We start from the raw sequence: 25,539 nt of genomic DNA, 5'->3' as shown, positions 1-25,539 counted from the left end.
TCCTGCCTCCTCTGGTAGACAATGAGTACAATTTCCAACTTTAGTAAGATGGAGGTAATCAGATCTACCTCACAGGGATGCTGTGAACATGAAACACAATCATGCCAATCACAGTGCCTAGCACAAGGCAAGGATCTGAGAAACAGTCATCATTACTACCAACAAGACCATCTTGAGTGGAAGAGACAAGGGCGCTGTGAGATCCAGGCAGGCCAAGTGGCAGGATGCAGGGGCCTTCATAGAACACAGTAACCTTGGTGCACTCACCTGGGCCTCAGACCAACCTATCCTCCAAGGTCCAGAGACTTGATCAAGCCCCTGAGAGCTGACTAGGCTCACTCAAAGACTGAGGCTCGTAGACAGTGTCCATTATTCACTGACTATGGGAAAAAAACTCTCCAATAGTGTATGATTCCATTTATATGAAATATGTACAATAGGCAAATCCATAGAGACAGAAAGTAGGTTAGTGATAGCCAGGGTCTGGAGAGGGGAAATGAGGAGTGACTGCTAACGAGTATGGGATTTCTTTTCTATGTAATGAAAACATTCTAAAATTAGATAGTGGTGATGGTTACACAACACTGTGAATATCCTAAAATCTACTGAATTGTACTCTTAAAATGGTGAATTTTATGTTCTATGCATTATACTGCAATTAACAAAAACCTCTCCAGTGGACCACGTGGCCGGCTCCACCTCCCCTCTAAGCTCTACCAAGGCCAAATTCATCAGTGTTTGCTCAGTGAGCATAGAATCAGAGAGAAGGGGTTATATAGACTTTGAAAGTTGAATGGGGTCAGGTTCTGATGGACTTCATGTCCCTCTCCTGTCAAGAATGGACATTTCTATCGGTCTGGACACACGGTGTGGCAGATACTGTTAGCTACCCACTCAATATCCATTCCTCCTCTTATAGTTTACAAAAACATAATTTCCTTGTGGGTGGCAAGGGGCCCAACCCTGGGCAGGTTGTGACTAGTCTAGTCCAGTGTTCCCAAACTTTGCTGAAGATAAAAATTACCTGGAGCATTTATTTAAAAAACAAAAGAGAAAAAATCAAGAGACATATCGTAGGCTCCCATTCCATACCCAGCAAATCACAATTTCCAGGTTATCTTTAGATTTTTAACAGGCCCCCCCCCACCTCCTGTGACTCTAATCAACATCAGCAAAGTTGAAGGAATGCTGCTGTAAGCCACTGGTGGCAATCATTTCTATGCCCAGCTTTCCTAGCATTTCTTGCACCGAGGTGACCATGTGACCAGTCCTGGTCAATGAGACCTAAATAAAATCTATCAGGGAGGTTTCTAGGAAAGCTTTTACTTACTAATAAAGGAAGAAAGACACTCGCCCTTCTGCCTTCATCCCCTCTTTCTACCTTGAATGCAGCTATGATGGATTCTATGCAGTAGCAACCCAAAAGAAAGGCCAATGGAATTTCAGGAACATCAACTTTACCATTGTGAGCAGCTGATATGCCAGCAACGGCCTAACTCCAACTTCATCTTAGATAAGCAAAATAATGGGTTGTTTAACCTTGCAGTCAAGTGTTTATTCCTTGCACCAAATGCATTCCTAATCATATGAAAGATATTGCCAATGTTTGCCTCTGTGACACACCCCAGCCTGTCCTCCAATTATAACTGCCTTTCCCCTTCCGGGTGAGGGATCCCTTCCTCAGATATGTTAAGGCAGTGATTAGGGTTAGTCAAAACCTATACAAATGGCAGTCATCTATATTTTTAAGAGGACCATGCCCACTTCCTTTCTCTCTCTATATTTGATTGATCGTTTAATTCTCAGAGGACTTATTCCAAGTTCTTGGGGGGCATGTCACAGATATTCTTTGTGGCACTGACATTTTATGAGATATCTCATATTTTATGAGACAGACATTTCATTTTCCTGAAAAGAATTCTGTCTGAAAAACTGTAACTAGGGTTGGCAAACTTTCTGTAGAGAGCCAGACAGTAAATACTTTATGCTTTGTGGACCATACTTTCTCTGTTGCAACTATGCAACGACTCAACTGTGCTAAAACAAACAAACAAACAAAAAAAGCAGACATAGAGAACAGGTAAATGAAAGGGTGTGACTGCATTCCAATAAAATATTATTTACAAAAACAAGCAGTGCCTGATTACACCCATGGGCTGCTGTTTGCCAACTTCTGAACTAAAAGACAATCTTCATTTTCAGTAAGTTGAGAAAAAAATTGAATCTACTTGTAAAAATCAAATAGGTTATCACCACATCTGGTCTCTTGCTGTGTTCCTGCACATAGAAAAATAATGAACTGGGAAAAGGGTATAGTGGCATGCAGAGGACTCACCTTGGTCAATGCTCATTCTAGTTATAAGTCCTTAGAGAACAAGGATGCTGCTACATTTATTGAGCACCTACTGTCTACCTGGGGCTGTGGGAGGCATTTTCACATAAATCTTAATCCACCAAGGTCCAAGATCTCAACCTAAAGTCCTGATATATCTTAAGAACCATAGTCACTCTGAGGTAACCTGGATAAGGGATACAGTTGTAACATGCAAATATCCTGTGACCCAGCCATAAATTAAAGTAATTTTACCATCCAGCCTAGATTATAGGCAGAAAGAGGATAATACTGAGGGAAGTGAGATTAATGAGTGATTTATTTTAAAAGATTCCAGTTTCAGTGTTGTCTTAAATACGTATTTTTTCAGCCTAAGGCTTTTAAGTCACTTTTGTTTATCTACATAGCAAAACTTACCCGAATATCTGGTTTTCATTTACTAATAATATTAATATTTGTGAAGGATTATTTCTTTTCATATGAAGGTTTTTCACTTGTGTCCAATGCATGTACAGGTTTTTTCTTTAAAATTTATCTTAACCAAAACCTGCCCTCAATTTGATGATGTGAGAATAGCCCAAAGGTTAGAGAACTGTGTTCATTTTAAAGCTGAGATACCTATTAGAACTTCAAGAAAACAGGAGAGTGCTCTTGATTCCCTCATTCACCACTAAAAAGCTGTTACAACCAACTGTGTCTCAGCTGGTGTACAACTATCACTGAATGACAGAGGCAAAATCCAAAGAGGCCCAGCCTCTGGCGGCTGTATTTTCAGCCTATGGCAAGTTGTATTTTCCAAAATGGTCACAGCAGTGAACTTCTAGAACTCTGCCATTCCCCAACAAAAGTCAGTTTCCTTTCCTCCCTTTCCCTTGAACCTCTACAGGATTCCTGACTGCTTCAACAAAGAAAATGCAGCAGAAGTGATGTTGCCTGACTTCCAAAGCTGGATCACAAAAGGGATACTCTACCACCTGGCCCTCTCTCACTCTTAGGATACTTGCCCTTGAAAGCAGCCACCATGCTGTGAGGAAGCCCAAACTAACCTACATGGAGAGATGAAGTGGGGAAGATCTGAAGCCCCGAGCAACAGCCAGCATCGACCATAAGAAACGCGAGTGAATGAGTCCTCAATGGATTCTAACTCTGCATCTTTGAGCCACCCCGGCTAATACACAGTGGAGCATAGCTGAGCCCTGCCTAAAGTGCAGATTCATAAGCAAAATAAACGTCGTTATTACTTTAATTCACTATGTTTCGAGCTTAGTAACCGGAACACAGACTTAGGATTGAATGCACATATAAACGAATTTCGCCTAAAACAAAATAAACCTTATGTTTTGCTCTCCACTTTGATTCCCAAATGCAAATAGAAATAAAAAATATACATACATCTTCCGATAGTGACGTCCTGCTGCAGGGCGGTTATATACAGCTGCAGGGTCAGCTGAGGGGCTGAGCCCAGGAAAGCCTGGATCACTGATGCCCGGCTGAACGCAGATCGGTGGGTGAATAGCTTGCCCTCTGCCTGGCCCACCTCCTTCTCAATTTCCTCTGAGAGGCCATTTTTTGGCATCTGTCGCTTCTTGGTGATGCTGACATAAGGCTCTTCGATGTGGCTTGACTGACAATAGATGCAGAAGACTTCAAAACACCTGGAAACAAACCAGCAAGTCATGATAATCAGAGGCAGACAGGATTCTGTCTTTTCTCAGTTACCCTGCTTTCACTTAGCCTGATTCTCAAAGCCTTGACTTGGTTACTCTGAACTGTAGTCTCTCCTCTAAAATCATCCTCTCTAAGGACCAGTTCTGAGCATGCAGTCCTCTTGAGGCCCTCCACCAGGCCAACTGGCCTGAGTGTGAACCAAATTCAGAGGTGACACCGAAGGCCACTGAGGCAAGGAAACCAGGTAGAGAGTGGAATGGGAAGTGGTTCAGGCTCCAGAGCCACAGAAAAACACTCCATTTCCCTTCCTGACACATATTAGCTGTGCAGCCCTGGACAGGTCATTTAACCCAAGCCCTTTCCCTCAATTACAAAGCAGAGATAAAACCTACTTTGCTGCACTGTTATGGAGATAATACAGTATATGGGTATGTGTGTATGCATGTATATACACACACATATATTTGTGTTTGTGTGTATATATATATATATACATATATATATATATATATATATATATGCACATATATTTTTTTCACATCCAATAGATGTCCCAAATCACCCCAGTTAAAACAGCAGCTATGGGACTTCCCTGGTGGTGCAGTGGTTAAGAATCCACCTGCCAATGCAGGGGACACGGGTTCAAGCCCTGGTCCGGGAAGATCCCACATGCTGTGGAGCAACTAAGCCCGTGCGCCGCCACAACTACTGAGCCTGCGCTCTAGAGCCCTTGAGCCACAACTGCTGAGCCTGCGCACCTAGAGCCCGAGCTCCACAGCAAGAGATGCCACCGCTTGCTGCAACTAGAGAAAAGCCCACGGGCAGCAATGAAGACCCAACACGGCCAAAAATAAATAAAATAAATAAATTTATATATATTAAAAAACCCAGCAGCTATGGTTGGAAGATCCCCCAGTACAGTTTCCCATCTAGAATTCCCCTGGAAGATCACATTACCATCTCTGCTCTCTTAAGCCTTTAGGGGACATGACTAAAGTCAACCATGCCTGGAAGCCTGCCAGCTCTGTCTTATCTATGGAGTTTCAAGCCTGCCCTAGGGATGGAGCCTTAAGCAGTCACCTTTCTAGACTGATAGAGTACTTGGCTTTTAAAATTGGATTTCCCTCTCTAGGTAATGATATGGATATCGAAGAGAGGTAGAGTACTGACGTATACGATTTATACACACACACTCACAAATGGATTGAGGGATTGACAGAGGAATGGACAGATGTGTGAAATAAAACGTTAACCGTAGAATCTAGGTGACAAGTACTTGGGTGTTCACCGTACAATTCTTTCAAGTTGTCTTCTGCATGTTTGGAAATTTTCATAACAAAATGTTGGGAAAAAATATTTTTTTCCTAGGAATAAGAAAAATGTTCATAGCCTTAGGTTTAAAAATTGTTAAAGGACATTTTTTCCCCAAACGTGCATTTTTATAACAACTTTATAATGCTGCCAGAAGATTTTATGGCTTCGTTTATTTTATTGAGTATTGTTAACTTTGTACTCTCACCTCGAGGCAACCAGGGCAACAAGAATACATGCATAATTCGAAATAATAAAATCTGATGTAAGAAATGAAATGCAGGAACTTCTTTAGTGAATACAAAGTGGATATATTTTGTGATTATTATCCTTCTTCATTTGTTCCTGAGAGAAAAAAAGGTACGTAGTAGTATGGGGGGAAAGGGAGGGAGAGCGACAGGCAATTGTCTGCTACATTTTGTCCACTGGGGTCATGGACACTTTATTACATGAAAACATGTAAAACAGTGTGGAGCAGCTTGTTCAGCTGAAAACAATGAAGTTCAAGGTTTTGAGTTCAAGTCCAGCTGATCCAACTGAATTTGTTCTGAGGAAAAACTCAAATCTATGACTGAGGACTGTTTGAGGCCTAGCAACTTTACACTGTTGGACCACCAACCACAACAAGGACTAGAAGACAGAATAAACTGACCATCTTCTTTATTCTCAAATATGTGATGAATGCAGATGCACTCTGCTAAGTGCTGTGGGGAATGCAAAGATAGCTGGATACCCCGCCTCATTCAGAGGTGCTCACAATCTAAGCAAGAATATGGGACCTATACATAATAAGGACAATAAATAATTAATACAACTAATATTTATATAGCACTTTCAGTTTATATTTCTCATATATTTACTCACTTAGAAAGAAAGCCTACTGCAAAAATTTGAATCATACCATTATTTGTAATAGCAAAATTCTGGAAATACTCTAAAGGTCCTCAAATAAAACAATGATTAAATAGATCCTAATATATGTATTCAATGAAATATTATCCAGTCCTTAAAATTGACAGTATACACATACATATACTGACATATAAAAATGTTTCCTATATTTGGTAAGCAAAAGGAGTAAATTACAATGGAATATATACAGGAAATTCCATTTTTAATAAAAAGAAAATTACATATATATATACATACACACAAATCACACACACATTCACACCTATACACATAAATAGCGAAGTGCCTGAGCTGGCTCATACTGACTCATGAGACAATTCAATAGTTCGGATTTATTATTTTTTTTGGCTGCATTGGGTCTGTGTTGCTGCACACGGGCTTTCTCTAGTTGCGGCGAGCGGGGGCTACTCTTCGTTGCGGTGCACGGGCTTATCATTGTGGTGGCTTCTCTTGTTGCAGAGCACGGGCTCTAGGCACACAGGCTTTAGTAGTTGCAGCATGCGGGCTCAGTAGTTGTGGTATGCAGGCCCTAGAGCACGTGAGCTCAGTAGTTGTGGCTCGCAGGCTCTAGAGCGCAGGCTCAGTAGTTGTGGCACATGGGCTTACTTGCTCTGCAGCATGTGGGATCTTCCTGGACCAGGGATTGAACCCATGTCCCCTGCACTGGCAGGCAGATTCTTAACCACTGTGCCACCAGGGAAGCCCAATAGTTAGGAATTTTGTGAGCCAGGTCTTAAACAACTTCGTAACTTGAAATAGGCCATAATGGAAATACTTAAATCATAGAAATCAGCAAATACTGCAAATCAGGGCTTCCACCCCTGCCCTGCCACCCCCCAGACAGTTTACGGTTTACCAGCTTACCACTGTAAAAATATTAGTAAGGATATACAACAAAACATTAAGAATTGTTTTCTCTAGTTAGCCGAATTAGAACTTTAAAATTGTTTTAGCTGTGCTTATCTGTTTTCTGCCCTTCTGTCATTTCAACAACACATATATTTTACTTGAATAATAAAATCAAGCTCAGAATTTTTTTTTTTTTTTTTTTTTGCGGTACGCGGGCCTCTCACTGTTGTGGCCTCTCCCGTTGCGGAGCACAGGCTCCGGACGCGCAGACTCAGCGGCCATGGCTCACGGGCCCAGCCGCTCCGCGGCATGTGGGATCTTCCCGGACCGGGGCACGGACCCGTGTCCCCTGCATAGGCAGGCGGACTCTCAACCACTGCGCCACCAGGGAAGCCCAAGCTCAGAATTTTTAAAGACTAAAACAAACAAACAAGTGAAACACCAGCACATGTTAAGAGCTGAATGAATAAAGTGAAGGTTCAGAGGAAAAAGCAATTCTCTGGATGCTGAAGGGGGAATAAAGCAATTCTCTGGATGCTGAGGAGGGGCTGTGTTTAATGGAAAGCATTTGTAGTCTACCAATGGAAATGAAAGAAGGTCCCAGAAGGAGCTAATCACAGAGGTGGCCCTGAAACCCAGGTGTGCCCCCTTGCAATCCACTGTTTTTCCCAACTAATAAAAATCTTAGCACAGAGTTTCACATGTAGTAGGTGTTTAATAACTTTGTGAAAGGCCCTAAGACTTCTGCTATTTGCCACTACTGGTTAAGAAAACTGATAAGAAACACACTCTACTATTCTTCTTGGAATTCTGCAAGACTCATACAATTACTCCAGATGTTTTTTGTTTTGTTTTGTTTTACTTGAGAAGTTGTCTAAATGTAGCCATAAATTAAGTGTTTTCATCAAAATCATTCAAGGTAGTTTTTCAGTATTGTGTAGACCAAGGTTTGGCAAACATTTTCTGTATTTACAAAGAGTAAATATTTTAGGCTTTGCAGGCCCTGGTCTCTATTGCAACTACTCAACTCTGCCACTAGTGCAAAGGCAGCCACAGACTACACAGAAATGAATGGGCATGGCTGTGTCCCAATAAAACTTTATTTACAGGGCTTCCCTGGTGGCGCAGTGGTTGAGAGTGTGTCTGCCGATGCAGGGGACACGGGTTTGTGCCCCACTGCGGGAGGATCCCACATGCTGCGGAGCGGCTGGGCCCGTGAGCCATGGCCGCTGAGCCTGCGCGTCCGGAGCCTGTGTTCCGCAACGGGAGAGGCCACAAAAAAAAACTTTATTTACAAAAACAGGCCATAGGGGGATTTCACCTGTGGGGCATAGTTTACTGATTCCTAATGTAGGTAATCAGCAGGTTGATCTATTTTTTTTCCCACTTTATCCCATTTTCAAGCGCCATAGTGGAAGGAGTTTTATTCCTTAGCTGAAACCATGCATGTTGGTGTCAGCACAAATAATCTGTGGTACCATAGACCCTCTAAGGTAGTTAATAAAAACACGTTTTCAAAAGAAATACTGATTATGATTTCCTATACGCCATGTTATCTTCCTATGACACACACGCTCTGAGAAGCTACACAAGAACCAAACTGGTTAAAAAGAAAGAAAAGCCACTTGCATAATCTCACTGAGCCTCAATTCTCAACTGTAAAAAAAAGATAATGACAGATAGCTCACAAGGTTTTACAGTGGATGGAATTAAATACTGTATGTAAAAGCACTTTGCAAGCAACAACAAGAAAACTCTTCAAATTTAGGCTATTATTATTTTACAGTCTTTTGAAAGTTTACTAAAGAGAGAAGTACAATGGTGAATCATTTTGCAATATTCTATAAAAAATACTAGACTCACAGATATAGAGAACAAACTAGTGGTTACCAGTGGGGAGAGGGAAGGGGGAGGGCCAATATAGGGGTAGGAGATTAAGGGGTACAAACTATTAGGTATAAAATAAGCTATAAGGATATATTGTACAACATAGGCAATATAGCCTATATTTTATAATAAATATAAATGGAGTATAACCTTTAAAATTGTGAATCACTATATATTGTACACCTGTAACTTATATAATATTGTACATCAACTATACTTGAATAAAAAAATTACTAGAACTTCTTAGCTTTTACTTTATAAAGCCAGATTTTTATGTACCATTTTTCCTCATTATACCAGTGAAGAAGAATGGGGGAAAATTCCTTGAACCTGTAACTCATTGATATTTATTCCTTCTCCCAGTTAATTTAAAAAATTAACCTAACTGTAAAAGAATGATAAACAAATTTTGCTGTTGTTAAGAGGTGCTTTTCCCCACTCTGGTTTTCCAGAATATCTATTATCATTCACAATAAGATTGTCCTTAAAATAGAAAAAAATAAATTCAAGACATTATTCAATGTTCGTATCGTTCCAACCTAGGCTTAATGAGGAAACAACCCTTCAAATTGCAACTACAGTTTTAAATATAAGACTGATATAAATGAAATATGTTGCTCTCCCAACGCCTCCCTAAAGAAGGAGCGGGGCCTAGTTTGTAGTCTTTAGCCCATAATCATTACAGTGTAATGTAATGCAGCTGAACTGAGTGAACTCAAAAACATCATCTCACCTAAAAAGAACATGAGTTTGGTTAGTTAGGACCCACCCCAAATTAAACAGAGCTAAATTATCCCAAAACAGTTTTAAAATATTACTAAGTCCAATCGATAAGAAGGGAAGAGAGACTCTCCTTTGTTTGGGGGAAATAATTTTGATCTTTATGTGAAGCTGATGTTTTAGAGTTAGAACAGAATCAAACAGTCAGCGGGAGGAACTTGCAGTAAGATATTAAGTCACGCTAATACACAACATCAAGTTGCTTTTCTTTTCATCTGGAAGCTAAGAGGCTTGGAACCACATTTTGCGTATCTCAGCAGGGGTCCAATATCTTCTTGAAAGAAATCAGCTGCATTAGAATGAAAGCGCCCTTGTTAACAGAAGCGGGTTGTTTATTCCTTTGTTTTTTATGTTTTATTTTGCTTTTCCCCCCAAAAGACATTGACCCATTCAGAATTTTCTGGAAATAGGTCTCTTTATGGTGTTGAAACTTTATTTATAGTTGAGAAGTTATCTCTCCAAAGCACCAAACTTTTTTTCTTTAATAAAGTTAAAATATTTTTACTGTAAAAACTGAAACATGTAGAAACGTATAATAAAAGAGTAAATGATGCACTTTTCTATATTTTTCAGGAGAAAATGAAAATCACCCATAACTCCATCATCCAGAAATTACCACTCTTGCGTCTCTGGCCTTTCCACCTCTTCCAATTCTTCTACCACCTACATCTGAAGTTCAGTATTATAAATTTGTTTCTAATCCAGATAGAAATCCTTTGTTTTGCTTTTCTTACAGAGATGAAAGATATCAAAACAACACATTTAAAACTCTCTTCATGGTCCTTAGATAAGCCAAACTCTACTTCATTACCAGAAATTTCTTTTTCTACTTGCTTTGTGTTAATACAGTTTAATTTCCAGAAATGTCACTAACAGTTTTTCTTAACGCCCAGCAAGTGTTAGGGTCTTCATGGCACTTGTGTTCCAACTTCATTGACTGCGTTTAGAAGTTAGGCAGGGCCCCGAAGACATTTCTACAACCCCGTATGTTCCACATCTGAGAGAAAAGAATGATGCGTGGATTTCTACAGTCATGTATGAGAATTACATAAGTTAATATGTATAACACGCGCAGAACACTGCCTGGCACACTCCACGTGTTTGATCAATTTAAAAATATCAGCTGTATACACTTCTACTCTAATGGCCATTTAGAACCCACCTCCTAAGGGCCCGTCACGACACAAACTCATCCTGCCAGATCCCACCTGATCTGAGGGAAAGCATGTCTTTTATGAGGTCGAAGTGTATAAAACTGACCTTTCTGTTCGTTAAATTCAGTTGACTATCAGCAATTTCCTACGCTCGCCTCTAACAGGAAGGCGGTACGCCCCGGCTCGATTCCCACTCTCCCAGGTTCCTGTCGCATTCCTGTGACAGCGACGGTGGAGCTCAGGAGCCGAGCGGGCCGGCCTGGGCCCGGTCCGCGACACCGGCCACCTGTCCCCTCCCCCGGGAAGCCCGACCCCGCCGCCGTGGGTCCCGCACGCACCTAAAGAGTGGCCCGAGCTGTAGCAGGTGCAGCAGCAGCACGAGCGGCCGGTCGCGGCTGAAGTCGCGGTGCACGAAGAGGAGCGTGAGCTGCACAAGGGCACAGGGCAGCAGTGAGAAGAGCAGCGTCAGCGCCTGCCACATGCCGTCCCCGCCCGAGCGGTAGGTGCTGCTCAGGTACAGCGCCGCCGTCGTCTCAGCCACGAACAGGAACACGGACGCCAGCACCGAGCCCGGGAATTTCATCTCCGCGCGTCAGCGGCGCGCACCGGCGACAGACGCGGTGGCGGTAGCGGTGGCGGTGGCGGCGGCTGCCCCGGGGGCTCCCGGCATGCCCGGCCCCAAATGCTCCCGCGCTTTGCGTTGCCCGCCAAGGGCGCGAGACCCGGGCCCTGGAGCTGGGCCTGGGGTCAAGGAAACTGGCGGGGCTGGGGCGGGGCGCGCGGCCGGGTCGGGACACGCCCACACGCACCGTGCGCCGCCCGCGCGCCTCAGGGCCCGCCGCGTCTCTGCGGTGACGATCCGTGGGCAGGCCGCGAACCCGCGCCCAGCTGCAGCCCGCGCCCAGCTACAGCCCGCGCCGAGCTCCACAGGAGGCGGCGGGCCCCGCCGGCCCCGCGCGCAGCCGCTGGGTCCTAGAGCCCTTTGGTCGGCGCTCGCGTGGGAACCCGTCACATCCTTTCGAAAACCCGCAGCCCATGGGGCCTGGAATCGGGGTCAGGTTGCCTTTCCAGCCCAGTCTCTATTTTCTGGACCTAAATAACGCCTAATTCCTCAAAGGACCAGCGTTTCCGGTCACTTAAAAATAAGCAGACCACACAGATGCTTTTCAAAGTACAAGTGTATTATCATGCACCCAGGATGTACCTTTTCACTGGGCCAAGTCTGAAGCATTGCTTCCAAGGTGAAAGAGCATCAGTGATAATCCCTAAGAGCCAACGCTTTCTTTCCCAGAAAAACTGCCTTCAAAATATATTCCTCTGTGGGCTTCCCTGGTGGCACAGTGGTTGAGAATCTGCCTGCCAATGCAGGGGACACGGGTTCGAGCCCTGGTCTGGGAGGATCCCACAAGCCGCGGAGCAACTGGGCCCGTGAGCCTGCGTGTCTGGAGCCTGTGCTCTGCAACGAGAGGCCGCGATAGTGAGCGGCCCGCGCACCGTGATGAAGAGTGGCCCCCGCTTGCCGCAACTAGAGAAAGCCCTCGCACAGAAACGAAGACCCAACACAGCCAAAAATAAAAATAAATAAATAAGTAAAAATTAAAAAAAAAAAAAAAATATATATATATATATATATATATATATATATATATATTCCTCTGTAACTGATTAAATCAGCCAGGCGAAGACCAGGACCTAATAAGGAATTGGTTTTCTAGCCCATGCCATATCTCCCTCTACTTGCTGCTGTGTGCCAGCCCCAAGACGAACACAGTTCCTTTTCACTTTTTGGAACTGTGACAATCTTCTGGACATCAGGATGGGGTCAGCCCACCCTTGTCACTCAGAGCTTGAGCAGTCACTAAACCTCTCTACAACTCGGGTTCTAACTATTCCATAAGAAACTGGACTTGAATAATCGCAAGATCCCTTTCACTGCTAAAATTAGGTAATTTCATCCATCTTCAGGCATCTCTGGCATTTTTCTATTTAGGAATATGATGGCAACACAAATAAAATGTGAAGATTCAGTGGGAATCAAGACAAAAATTGTAGAGAGAGAGAACATGAAGGGCTGTTTTTCTTCATTCTTTGGTGGCATGGGAAAGTCTATTTATAAGAGTTAAGGGGAGGTATTCAGCTCACAGCTAAGTGCCAGGCCCATTCTCTAAAAGGATTACTAATATCTATTTATAGAACCCAGCAGGTCATCATGTCCTGGATCAAGATACACACACTGTCACAAGAACAGAATAGGCAGCAACACTCCACAGAGTATTTGTGTAATATTTTATTTGACACCATCTTAAGTATTAAAGGAAAAATTAATTTGTAGCTTAAAATTATTAGAGCACACTCAATATTTAGCATTAGATTTTATTTTTAAGGCAAAGGATTATCACAGGTTTTATATTATTAAGTAAACTGTACATAAATATGCGGGGGGCAATAAGCCAATAAATAACGTTGCTTGAAACACTACAGAGTCCAGTTTATGGCGTATGATTTTCTACAGTACAAAACAAATACAGAAAACACATTTGGAAAGATCACAGTGTTTAGAACATTGTAACAGCAGTTTTAAAGACAGTGAGGTGCATCTCTAAGCTTCTGACTCAACCCTGCTTCCAAAGAGATTTCACTATACCATGCACTGCGAGCAAGTCCCCCACCTAAGGGGAGGCAACATCAACTGACTGTAGCACTTCCCCTTCCAGGAACAACCAATAACGAAAGATCTGATGAGCATTGGCAAGTTGATCCTTTTCAATCTGCACACCAGCTAACTTGCCCCAGTGACTATGTCTTTATGTATTATCGTTTGCCATTTTGTTCTTGAGAATAATGTATACATTCAAGCTTATGATTGCTAGTTTCCCTGTCAAATACCTAAATGGCTTTTGACTAAAGATCAACTGAATGTCACGTATTGCATTATACTTTCTTGCTTGGACTGAAATACCCATTATTTTCTTAAAATATTATATACACAATAATAGCTAGAAAGTGGTTTTTTGGTATAATAATATGTAATATACCAGAATACTTGAGAATTTGGTTTTATTATAAAATACAGTACTACAACATTTTGTGATATGGCAAAATATCTGACAGAACGTTCTGCTCTAAATTTAGATCTAACTGCTACAGATATGTCTTTGAAAGCGCTTCAAAGTACCCCTAAAGAAATATAATAATTAGCAATAGGTCATAGAACCTGTTTTTGGCAAAAAAGACATTTTTGAAGAAGCCTCTCATTTTGTGTGCAAGACTTTCAACATTTTAGTTATATACAACACATAACTGGTGTGGGATTTAATGCTATTGGAAATTAGAATTTTAAAGTCATGATAACTAATCTGTACTATTTGGTATATTTTAAAATAAATATATGTTTTTAACTGCATTTGTGCTGAGGCAAATGTATTGTAAAGAGTACAATTTTATTAATAATATGAATTTATTGAGCAGTTCTTCAAAATTCAATAGTACTTTAAATAATAGTATATATTCATTCCTAAATACAGTTAGGAATAAGCAGTTATATTCTATGGACAGATTATTCTTTTGCATCCCCCCCCAAATAATTAAGGAATTACACTAGTTTACTAGTGAATGTGAAATGTATCATTAGAGAGGTGAGCTTTTTTTTTCTCCAATGATACAATCGTATTTCTGTAAGTATTGTGAATTGTGCAAAAAAATCTTTTTGGTGAAGTAAATTCTATTCACTTGGGAAATGCACATTCCAAAACTAGCACGTGGTGTTTGACTATTCCCCAGTATATGGCTTTGCTAAATGATTTTCCCTAATAATTGGATTCTACAAAATCCATTTTAAAAATTTCTGTTAATTTGGCGCCATTAAATCCATGAGATTAAAATTCAGACTTCTTTTCCAAATAGAGCTCCCCCAGATGTTCAAAGTTGGGAAGGCTGTTACCTTTCTAGGGAATGGACTGCCCTTCCTAATCAGACAGATTGTAAAGCCAAACTTTTGCACTTAGAATGTTCCACTCCTACTACTGGAAAGTCTATATGAAACTCATGGTATAATTTGCACTTTCAAGAGCAAAGGGATTCTACTGCTACTAGAGTCTTCCGAAGACATCTCTAATATTGAAATACTAAAGTGCTAAAACACAGAGACAAAACAGATCATTTAAATCAATCTTATTTAAATACATCCACATATAAGCATTACTACAGTCAACTTGGACCAAATTCAGCGATAGAAGTTATTTAACTGGTAATTGCCACTTACGTACAGATCGTAAAACAAAACTTACGGGGGCAGCGTCAGAGGTCCCACTAAAACAAAGGCAAAAAGATAATTTGCTAAAGATTGACAGTTGTCAAGTATAGTGTATATCTTCTTCAAACTGATTGCTGTCACAACTGCTTTACACACTTTACAATAACAGTACACATTAAAGCATGTAAATTAACACCACACACAAAATAGTTTTTAAAAAAGCATTAGCAGGAACGGTATTACTCTACTTATGAAACTGTATTCCGTGTTTACACATATACACATTCAGATGTTTCTCCCCTCATCTTTGTAGAGTGCTCATCGTTTCCTAAAGAATGAGAGGAAGGTGTGTATTTGGGTACTTTCTGAAAATCTGTGTCCACGTACAAGACATTACAGCCATCTGCTGGTTTCAATTTAGTAGGTGGTTCTAGATCAAGAAGACATATCTTGGCTCTCGGGTGATTCTGAATACAAAGAATAAGTAGAGATAGGCTCTGAAAAGAGTGGAGGAAGGGAAGACAGTTTTCCTTACGCAGAGACACTTGTGGCAATTTCCAGAATTCTTGTCCCCAAAAGTGTAGTAAAGAATGACCTCAGGTTTTTGTGAGGGCAAGATAATTAACAGGGGTAAATACGCAGGGACAGAACCACTGTTCTGGTATCTTTCATGGGCCTGGAGGGGTGAGCGTGGGGGAGGCAAGGGGTGTTAGAACACCTCGGGAGGAAAAAAAATATTATAAGCATACCATAAATGTACCATGCCAGACTAACCATGTTGTTATAGTGGTAGCTGGGTAACAGTCACACTCAGGAGGTGGAACCTTACAGACACAGAAGCCAACTTCCAACAGGCTCCTTTACCCAAGAGAGTTTTCTCAGAGTCTGTGCTATGTTAGCACACCATGTAAATCTCCAAAAGGGGGTACTAGAATAGAACCTTCCTAACTTATTTCATCACCGAATCTATTTTTCCACAGGGCAGCTCTTGATCCTAGTGTCCTACACTTGGGGAAACACCGCAGTACTCAAGTAACATGTAGCGCTTGGTTTCCATTTTCTCTTGTAACAACGAAAATACATATACGCTGTAGGAGGACCTTCTCAATACTGTGAAACAGCAGAGGGATGCTAGCCCTGCTGTCCAATGCAACAGCCAACCCATATGTGGCTCTTGAGCACCTGAAGTGTGGCTAGTCCGATTGGAGATGTGTAGTAAGTTAAAATACACACCAGATTTTGAAGAGTCAGTACCAAAAACTGTCAAATATCTCATTAATAACTTTATATTGATTACATGTTGAAATGATAATATTTTGGATAGACTGAGTTAAATCAACTACGTGATTAAATTTCACTTTTTTTTCACTGTTAATGTGGCTGCTAGAAAATTTTAAAACTACATATGTGGCTCACATTTGCGGCTCTATTTGTGAAACTCACATCTGTTCTCTTCTACAAGATAGCCACTAACGGCTTTAACCTGGCAGCAGAAGTTTTCATGAAAATGAATGCTTAAGATAGACAACTCGAAGTATAACTAGAGCCCTCATTAATTACGTGGTAATTTTTTAGAGAGCAGTTAACACACAATGAAGAGCCACTCATTAATGTTTACGCTTGCATGTATCTGTTCATTCAGATACATCTCCAAGCTAAATATGGGGTTTTATTTCATATGTGATTCTGACTCTAAGTCAGTCTCTCTCCCTCCCTCTCTCTCTCTTTCACACTCACACACACACATACACACACAAACTATTTCCTATAGGGACAAAACGAAACAAAAAAAACCCAAACAGGAAACAAACAGGAAGTCCTTGCAAACTGTGTTTTCACGGTCTTTGGCAGTCAAGGCTTGTGTATCTTTTTCCCTCTCTCCCTCTCCTTCCTGGATATTGTGTGTGGAGGAGAAAGGCAAGGAAAGAAAGGGTCATCTGCTCTTTTAATCATGCTATTCACCAACCCCCACCCCTGGCAAAGAATAAAAATATGGATGATTTGGTTTTCATTTTAAATTATTTTTTCAAATTCAGTTCAGGGGGGTAATGGATACACAAGTGCAAAAGAGGTGCAGGAAATTCTGCAGATAAGGGACTTTGCCATTTGTGGAGAAGTCCACGTGGAAATGACAAGCTTCAGTACTTTGAGAAAATAAAAGCAAATATATTTTCCACCCCACAGGCATCATCCATCAGGCCTCAATTCATTACCACTTGCAATTAAAGAAACAAGGAGAGAGAGGGCACCCTCCCTCAGTATGTGATTTATGATAATGCAGGAGGCCCAGATATTTAATGTAGCATGAATTTTGTTTTTTTTTATTTTCCCCACAGCGGTACAAATAAAATGACCAGGTTTCTTTATGGAGGAGAAGCAGGATAAACGCAGCCGCTGTTCTCCTCTCCTGAACAGCTGCACCCCAGCTAGCCTGTCTTGGACCTGTGATGTGACTGCAGAATGGGTCCAACTCCTGCTGCTGCTGACCTTGAGATCTGCCCTTCCACCCAGAGGGGAGTCCAGCCTTCCTGAGCCTGGAGCTCTTAGCTACCAACTGACATGGATGGAAGAGATAAGGAGAAAGCCTGCCCTCCCAGGTGACAGGAGGTCACATGATTAAGCAGACACAGGAAAAAAAAAAAAAAATCAGAACCTACTATTTAAGAGGAGAAGGACAAGTTGCTGAATCAGGGGTGGTTTGGGATTAGTGGTCCCAGGAAGCAATAAAACCCATGACTAAGATGCCTTTTTTTAACATCTTTATTGGAGTATAATTGCTTTACAATGGCGTGTTAGTTTCTGCTTTATAACAAAGTGAATCAGTTATACATATACATATGTTCCCATATCTCTTCCCTCTTGCGTCTCCCTCCCTCCCACCCTCCCTATCCCACCCCTCTAGGTGGTCACAAAACACCGAGCTGATCTCCCTGTGCTATGCGGCTGCTTCCCACTAGCTATCTATTCTACGTTTGGTAGTGTATATATGTCCACGCCACTCTCTCGCTTTGTCACAGCTTACCCTTCCCCCTCCCCATATCCTCAAGTCCATTCTCTAGTAGGTCTGTGTCTTTATTCCTGTCTTACCCCTAGGATCTTCACGACATTTTTTCCCCTTAAATTCCATATATATGTGTTAGCATACGGTATTTGTTTTTCTCTTTCTGACTTACTTCACTCTGTATGACAGACTCTAGGTCCATCCACCTCACCACAAATAACTCAATTTCATTTCTTTTTATGGCTAATATTCCATTGTGCCACATCTTCTTTATCCATTCATCTGTCGATGGACACTTAGGTTGCTTCCATGTCCTGGCTATTGTAAATAGAGCTGCAATGAACATTTTGGTACATGACTTTTTGAATTATGGTTTTCTCAGGGTATATGCCCAATAGTGGGATTGCTGGGTCGTATGGTAGTTCTATTTGTAGTTTTTTAAGGAACCTCCATACTGTTCTCCATAGTGGTTGTATCAATTTACATTCCCACCAACAGTGCAAGAGGGTTCCCTTTTCTCCACACCCTCTCCAGTATTTATTGTTTCTAGATTTTTTGATGATGGCCATTCTGACCGGTGTGAGATGATATCTCATTGTAGTTTTGATTTGCATTTCTCTAATGATTAAGGATGTTGAGCATCCTTTCATGTGTTTGTTGGCAATCTGTCTATCTTCTTTGGAGAAATGTCTATTTAGGTCTTCTGCCCATTTTGGGATTGGGTTGTTTGTTCTTTTGATACTGAGCTGCATGAGCTGCTTGTAAATTTTGGAGATTAATCCTTTGTCAGTTGCTTCATTTGCAAATATTTTCTCCCATTCTGAGGGTTGTCTTTTGGCATTGTTTATGGTTTCCTTTGCTGTGCAAAAGCTTTTAAGTTTCATTAGGTCCCATTTGTTTATTTTTGTTTTTATTTCCATTTCTCTAGGAGGTGGGTCAAAAATGATCTTGCTGTGATTTATGTTATAGAGTGTTTTGCCTATGTTTTCCTCTAAGAGTTTGATAGTGTCCGGCCTTACATTTAGGTCTTTAATCCATTTGGAGTTTATTTTTGTGTATGGTGTTAGGGAGTGTTCTAATTTCATACTTTTACATGTACCTGTCCAGTTTTCCCAGCACCACTTATTGAAGAGGCTGTCTTTTCTCCACTGTATATTCTTCCCTCCTTTATCAAAGATAAGGTGACCATGTGTGCGTGGGTTTATCTCTGGGCTTTCTGTCCGTTTCCATTGATCTATATTTCTGTTTTTGTGCCAGTACCATACTGTCTTGATTACTGTAGCTTTGTAGTATAGAAGATGACTGGTTTTTAGCAGCATTAAACGTGCCTCCACAACTCACGCTGAGATGCTGTGCTGAGGCAAGGTTTCCTCCACCCACCCCCTTGCCTGCCTTATCATTTGCTTTCCTTGCCAAGTTTATACCAAAATCACCTGGCCTTGGCGAATATGAGGCTTCGTCATTTTTCTATCGATTTGGGACAGTGTTTCCTTCCAGGTCCCCAAAGGAAGGCCTTATATCCCGTGGAGAGTATATTTCTATTGCTCTATGTCATGCAGTTCTGAGGCCTGAATTAAAGTGCAGACCAAACTCAACCCCAAATTACTTTATTTCCCAGTTCATGTTTTCTCTGCAGACTTAGCCTGCAGCTCCTTTTCTCAAGTTACTGGCACTGTAATCCTTTGTTTCCAGGGAGCAAAATAAATATTTCCATTAAAAGGAGCTCTCCAGTGAACCAGGCTATTCCTTTGTACTCAGCCCCAGTGAATCAGAACTTTCTGAGGCACAAATGCTATAGTCAGGATTGGTTCTAGAATATAAAGGACATACTTTGTTTTTACCCATCAAGTGATCCAGACTCCAAGCTCTGCATCCAGACAGGGAGATTCCATTTGGCTGAAATGCCTACTTGAAGTCATAATTGAGCATGGTTTTGTATGCACGTAATAGGTACTTAAAATATAGCTTCCGGGCTTCCCTGGTGGCGCAGTGGTTGAGAGTCCGCCTGCCGATGCAGGGGACACGGGTTCGTGCCCCGGTCTGGGAAGATCCCACATGCCGCGGAGCAGCTGGGCCTGTGAGCCATGGCCGTTGAGCCTGTGCGTCCGGAGCCTGTGCTCCGCAACGGGAGAGGCCACAACAGTGAGCGGCCCACATACCGCAAAAAAAAAAAAAAAAAAAAAAAAAAAAAAAAAAATATATATATATATATATATATATATATATATATATATATATAGCTTCCATTTTAAACATATAAAGGACCTGCCTATTATAAAACTCTCTTATATCCATTTTATCACTGACTACCCTGTGAGGTGGAGAGGGTGATGGTGATGATGATGGTGATTATAGCTACCCATGGAGGTCACCAAGCAAGGATTTGAGATTTCCAAAACAGGGCTCTTTGCATTACTAATGTTTTTTCTTTTAATCATGTGTTCCCTGAACATGGCTATAAATCACAAACTTACATTTGTTGCATTGAAATTATTGAGATTTGCTCTCTACAGAAATTCAAACAATTTGAACACTGTCTTGATTAAAATATTAAGTGTGTCAAAGAAAGTTAAAGATACAAATTGCCATGGAAAAGTTCCAATTTATCACAGGCCAAGAAAATGACTCTGTTTCTCAGAGTTATCAGAAAGTGAATACAATTATCTTAATAGTGTAGTCAATTACCTAAAGAAGCACAGGGGAATATATGCTCTCAAACCTCTGTTCTCAGTTACCAGGTTACAAATGGAATAAAAAAGTAAAATCTGATGACTAAAATGGGATTAGGCAAAATCAAGATACATGGTGGGGGGTACATGAAAGAGAAGGTACATAATTGTGTTAATGAAACAAAATACACGGAGTTGTAATACTTTGCAAAACTTCCTGTTCTCCAAGTATAAGGCAGTCTCCCCCATTGTTGAGAGATTCTTTCAATCTATCCTCCAATTTCCACTGTTACCTTCAGGTTTATAATTGTTCGTATCACATATAGTAAATAACATTAAAGTTATACTAGTGGTGGTGAAAATACCCTCAAGAGGCAACACACTTCAGCGCTATTCAAAAAAGAATATTACATTGAAGGGAACAGGTTGGTTAATTAAACAAGAAGTGACATGCCACACTTTTCTACAGCAACACTAAAGGGTCTTTTTCCCACTTCTTGGGAAAACAAGATAGAAGAAGACCTACCCAAACTTGTAATTCTACTCTCTCAGGAAAATAAAAACATTCAACATGTTTAAGTGCTAAACAAGCTTACCCTTGTTTCTAATTTACTGAGGTGTCAATTCATAAAGACACAAACATGGCCTTTTCTTGGATTTGACAAAATGGTTGCCTTTTCACAACGATTAGCACAACAACATGATAGTTACCATACTGGACCTTAGAAGGGCAGGTGAGCAGAAATGAGTCCAGTTTTTCTGAAGTTCCTAGAGATGAAACTGGTATGTTGAGCTAGATGATCACTTCTTAGTGCTTAGGTCTTAAGGATGAATGGTGGAAGGATCAGCAAACAGAAACAGAAGCTAACTTCCTAGGGTATTTTGTTCACTGCTGTATCCCTAGGTTCTAGTCTAGACTACCAAATACATACACGTGGGAAGTGAAACCCTGGGTCTGATTCCTCATTCTGCCCCTTCCTAACTGTGAGACTTTGGATCAGTTACGTAAATCACCTTGAAGGGTTGCTGGACGATGAAAAACGCATGCGTTCTGTAAAGCCCTGTATATTGAATGTTTATTACCGTCAGCCTATAGGGGTCAGATGAAATGAATTTAAATCCAGATGGTGGAAAGCAGCTACCACTATCATTTCAAAAGGAGACTACTTTGTAGAAGGAATTTTGTCTTAAGGCTTTCTGAGAGGTCCTTGATCTTTCATGAAAGAACTTGTAGAACCCAACTTTGGGAGTCACCTGAAAGCTGCTATTTATGGGGTATTGCCCCAATCTGAGTATGTTCAAAGATGAACAATTGAGGCCAATTTTATATACTTATATCTGAGGATGTGAAAATGAAACAATGAGCTACAAACATACATGCTTTTCAAAACCACTTTGTCCTAGTTTGTTCTGATGAGTGCAAACATAAAGAAAGTGAGAAAATATCCAGACAGTTCTTACCTTTCTTCAGCCCCAGATTCTTCGAGAATCTTGTGAATGCTAGAGATCCTCTTTCCAGAAAAAAGAGCGTGCATACACACACACACATACACACACACACACATTTTTAGGCAACAAAATATTCCCCAACTCCTCCCAAAGTTCATCCATGAATCAAGAAGTTAGGAACTACTGAACTGAATAAGCGCTTAGGTATCTATCTATCTATCTAGATACATATCTAGATATATATACATCCTGATGTAAACCTAAGCACTTAATGATACATATTCTACATCTATCACGTATATCCAAATATTTAATGACTATTTAAATAATTGTGAAATATTATACAGTATGCAATTTCCTCCTCACTCTGATATATGTAATTGACACCGACCAAATTCTAGAAAATGGATAAACTCATGTTCTGAGTATTGAAGTGACAGATGCTCCCACAATGTTCTGGAAACACTATTTACTTGAAGTAGTTTTACAGCTTCTATGTGTTTATGGCAGGGCTGAGTTTAATAGGACAACTTGGCTCACTGGGTATTGTAGACAAATTCTAGTGGAGCCTGTGTCTTGGAGGGTAAGGTGATCAGCCAGGGAGTTCACGCATCTCTTAATCTTACAGTATAAAATTGAGCAGCGTTCTTTTCATAATCCCTGGTCTCTTTCTAGGCCACTGTGTGCCTGTCCCAGGGGACACAGTATTCCATCCAAGGTGGAAATGACCCACCTTCATGGTGGTTACCCTGATCTTTGAGATGAGTGATTTTTTCCACGAGTATATTTTACAGTTCAGCTAATAGCTTCATAGGGATTACATAAGCATTTAAAAAATTACTCACAATAGACAGTACACAGCTTATGCTTCAAATTGAGAAAAACACTTGACAGTATAACACTTGCTACAGTATTTGTTAGCCTGTGAGTTTTGCTATTCTAATTGAGCTTTCGGAAAGAAAAAGGAAGCCAGGAAGAGAGACGCTCTAAGACCTAAGGGAACTTGGAATTTGGGGGGTTAAACTAAGTTATGATATGACCTCTTTAAAGTGCCCAGGGTAATGATAAAAAATAGAGATTCATATGCAAATTTCTCCATTCATTAAAAATCATGAATTTCAATAAGTAAAGGCAAAGGACAACCAAGAGTTTCCCTTTTTGTCCTTCGGCAACCTGACACGTCCCTCCTAGCAGTTTGAGCTGGGCAATAACTTTAGTTTTCTGATCGTCTTTTTTTCTGAATTTAGGGGTGGAGGGCACCCACAAATGGTCAGATTCTCTCTCCAACTGCAAAGGTATTTTTGGCATTTCATTGCCATAGTCCACATTTCAATTTTGTTTTCTATCCCGCAAGTGAAAGCCAGATGATTTCTCTTTCCCTTTTTCCTCTGACCTCTGGTCTCACATCTATTCCCTGAACTATTCCATCTCTAGGGGTTTTAGAAGAGTTGTGGTGTCTTTATGTTTGCAGGTTCTCACACTGTTCTCCCTTCAATCAGGTATCATGTTGCCTTCACCTGCTTGCTCCCTCCCTTCCGACAGCAATGTTAAGGCTCATGGTTTTGATACCATTGAATGTGGCTTATGTGGAAACTGCCATGTAGTAAGCTCAGGAAATCTCAGGAACCTTCTGCAGGGCCACAGTGGGACACGGAGCCTTCTAAACAAAGACGCTGAAGAGAGGGAACTCAGCCTGGTTGGGCTGCAGCAGATCAATCAGAAAGCACACCGTCCCGGAGAAGCCTTCATACAAGCTGTATATACTTTCAAGGACCCGGGAACCAGCCTTGAATTCCTCGGTAAACAAAAATTCAGCAAACCTAAGAGAAGGAGAAAATATGAACAGTTTTCACATGAGTGTTTCCATATTATTGGCCCTGGGTTGCTTCTTCCTCCTCTTCGCTAAGTTCAAGTTTTAGCATCATTCTCTTTCCAGATGTGTATAATATCTTAAGGAAGCTTTCTTCCCTGTTAAAAAACGGAGAAGCCATTATGCCATTGTGTATGTTTCACAACAGATCATATTGGCAAGCAAATTCAACTATTTTCAGCATTTGCAAAGCAAAGCAGTTTCTGAGGATTTCATTCCTTCTGTCATCCGATAATTAAAAGTAAAAAAGACAGATAAATAGCCATACTTTTATTTATCTTGAATAGAAGCAAGCTGATATAGGCCTCTGCCTTTAAAAACAGTAAATATGCTGTGTTTCTGCAGGCATATTATTTCTGAGCTAGGTTTCATTTATATGTGACAGAGAGCAGAGACTGAAAATAAATGGGCAAGATTTTATACAATCTGTGCTTTGGGCAAACCAAAGAATAAGATGAATGGGAAAAGGCAAGCAACATTTTATAATCATGACATCAAATGGCAAACTCAGCTACAAGATAGATTACTTTTAGGACACCTGCCTTAAAAATAAACCACTGACCTCTAAATTCTCTATGAGAGATCTTTTTTTCTTTTACCTGTATTTGCCACAAAGCCTATTCAAATCATTTATAACGAGTAACATTTTTAGTAGCTTACAGGTTTTAAAGTGTTGTCTGTCACCTCCTTACAGACTTCCTCTATCCATTCCCATCAACAACAAAAATAATCACCACTTCAGAGGCTAGAGCTCACAGGTTGAAAAGGCCTGACAGCTGATTCTGCCATAAATTTAGATTATTGCTACTACATAGGGGGTCCTATGAAGAGTAATTACTTGTTTGATCTTTTTAGGGCTCTTAGAATTGACAGTAGCTTAAAATAAATCAGCAGGAAACATACTGCAATTCTGTCTGGGACAATTTTTCTCTCAACGGTTTTCCTGAATATGCAACAATTTTTAATGGAAGTCAAAATTTGAAACAGTAGAATAATGATGCATCTTAAGAGTTAATTCAAAATTTGTAATTACACACTGAAACTTCGTGGTATAGCTTCAAGGAGTCTTAACTGTTTTAGTGCTATGGACCATTTGGCAGCCTGGACTCCTTCTCAGAAAAAAAAAAAGTCTTCAAATATGTAAAGAAAAATACACAGGATTCCCAAGGAAATTAATTATATTAAAGCATGGTTAGTAAAAAGTTTTCAACCGAATTTGTGATACAGTGATATATGGATTCTTTATTAACACATTAAATAACAAGATCTAGTAGTGGGTCTAATAACTGCTGACATTTCTAAGTAGTGATGGGAGTAAAATATATTTCACAATATCTGCAACAAGACTAATAACATAAGAATATCTATGACATCTATTGGTGACAGAGTCACAGCTACTGCGAAT

The 25,539-nt window shown here is 40.7% G+C and overlaps 2 protein-coding genes across 2 annotated transcripts in view; both read right to left on the bottom strand.

Moving 5' to 3' along the window:
- The window catches only part of XK (X-linked Kx blood group antigen, Kell and VPS13A binding protein), a gene marked incomplete at both ends in the record, with an annotated part of 35,454 nt that extends 23,978 nt beyond the window's left edge, over window positions 1-11,476 (bottom strand). The window contains 2 exons of the mRNA XM_082609909.1: window positions 3,725-3,987; window positions 11,232-11,476. Of these exons, the coding sequence (XP_082466035.1) occupies window positions 3,725-3,987; window positions 11,232-11,476 (508 nt within the window). The remainder of the gene's footprint in view (window positions 1-3,724; window positions 3,988-11,231) is intronic.
- A 9,076-nt stretch (window positions 11,477-20,552) lies between these two features.
- Window positions 20,553-25,539, bottom strand: part of LANCL3 (LanC like family member 3) — a 94,348-nt gene continuing 89,361 nt past the window's right edge. Inside the window, exon 5 of the mRNA XM_082610535.1 lies at window positions 20,553-24,084. Within this exon, the coding sequence (XP_082466661.1) occupies window positions 23,925-24,084 (160 nt within the window). The 3' untranslated portion in view covers window positions 20,553-23,924. The remainder of the gene's footprint in view (window positions 24,085-25,539) is intronic.

The sequence above is a fragment of the Mesoplodon mirus genome (assembly GCF_964341445.2).
Source record: "Mesoplodon mirus genome assembly, chromosome: X".
In the NCBI taxonomy this organism is placed as follows: Eukaryota; Metazoa; Chordata; class Mammalia; order Artiodactyla; family Ziphiidae; genus Mesoplodon; species Mesoplodon mirus.
Note: the sequence above shows the minus strand (reverse complement) of the source record. Positions and strands in the feature narration are given on the sequence as shown.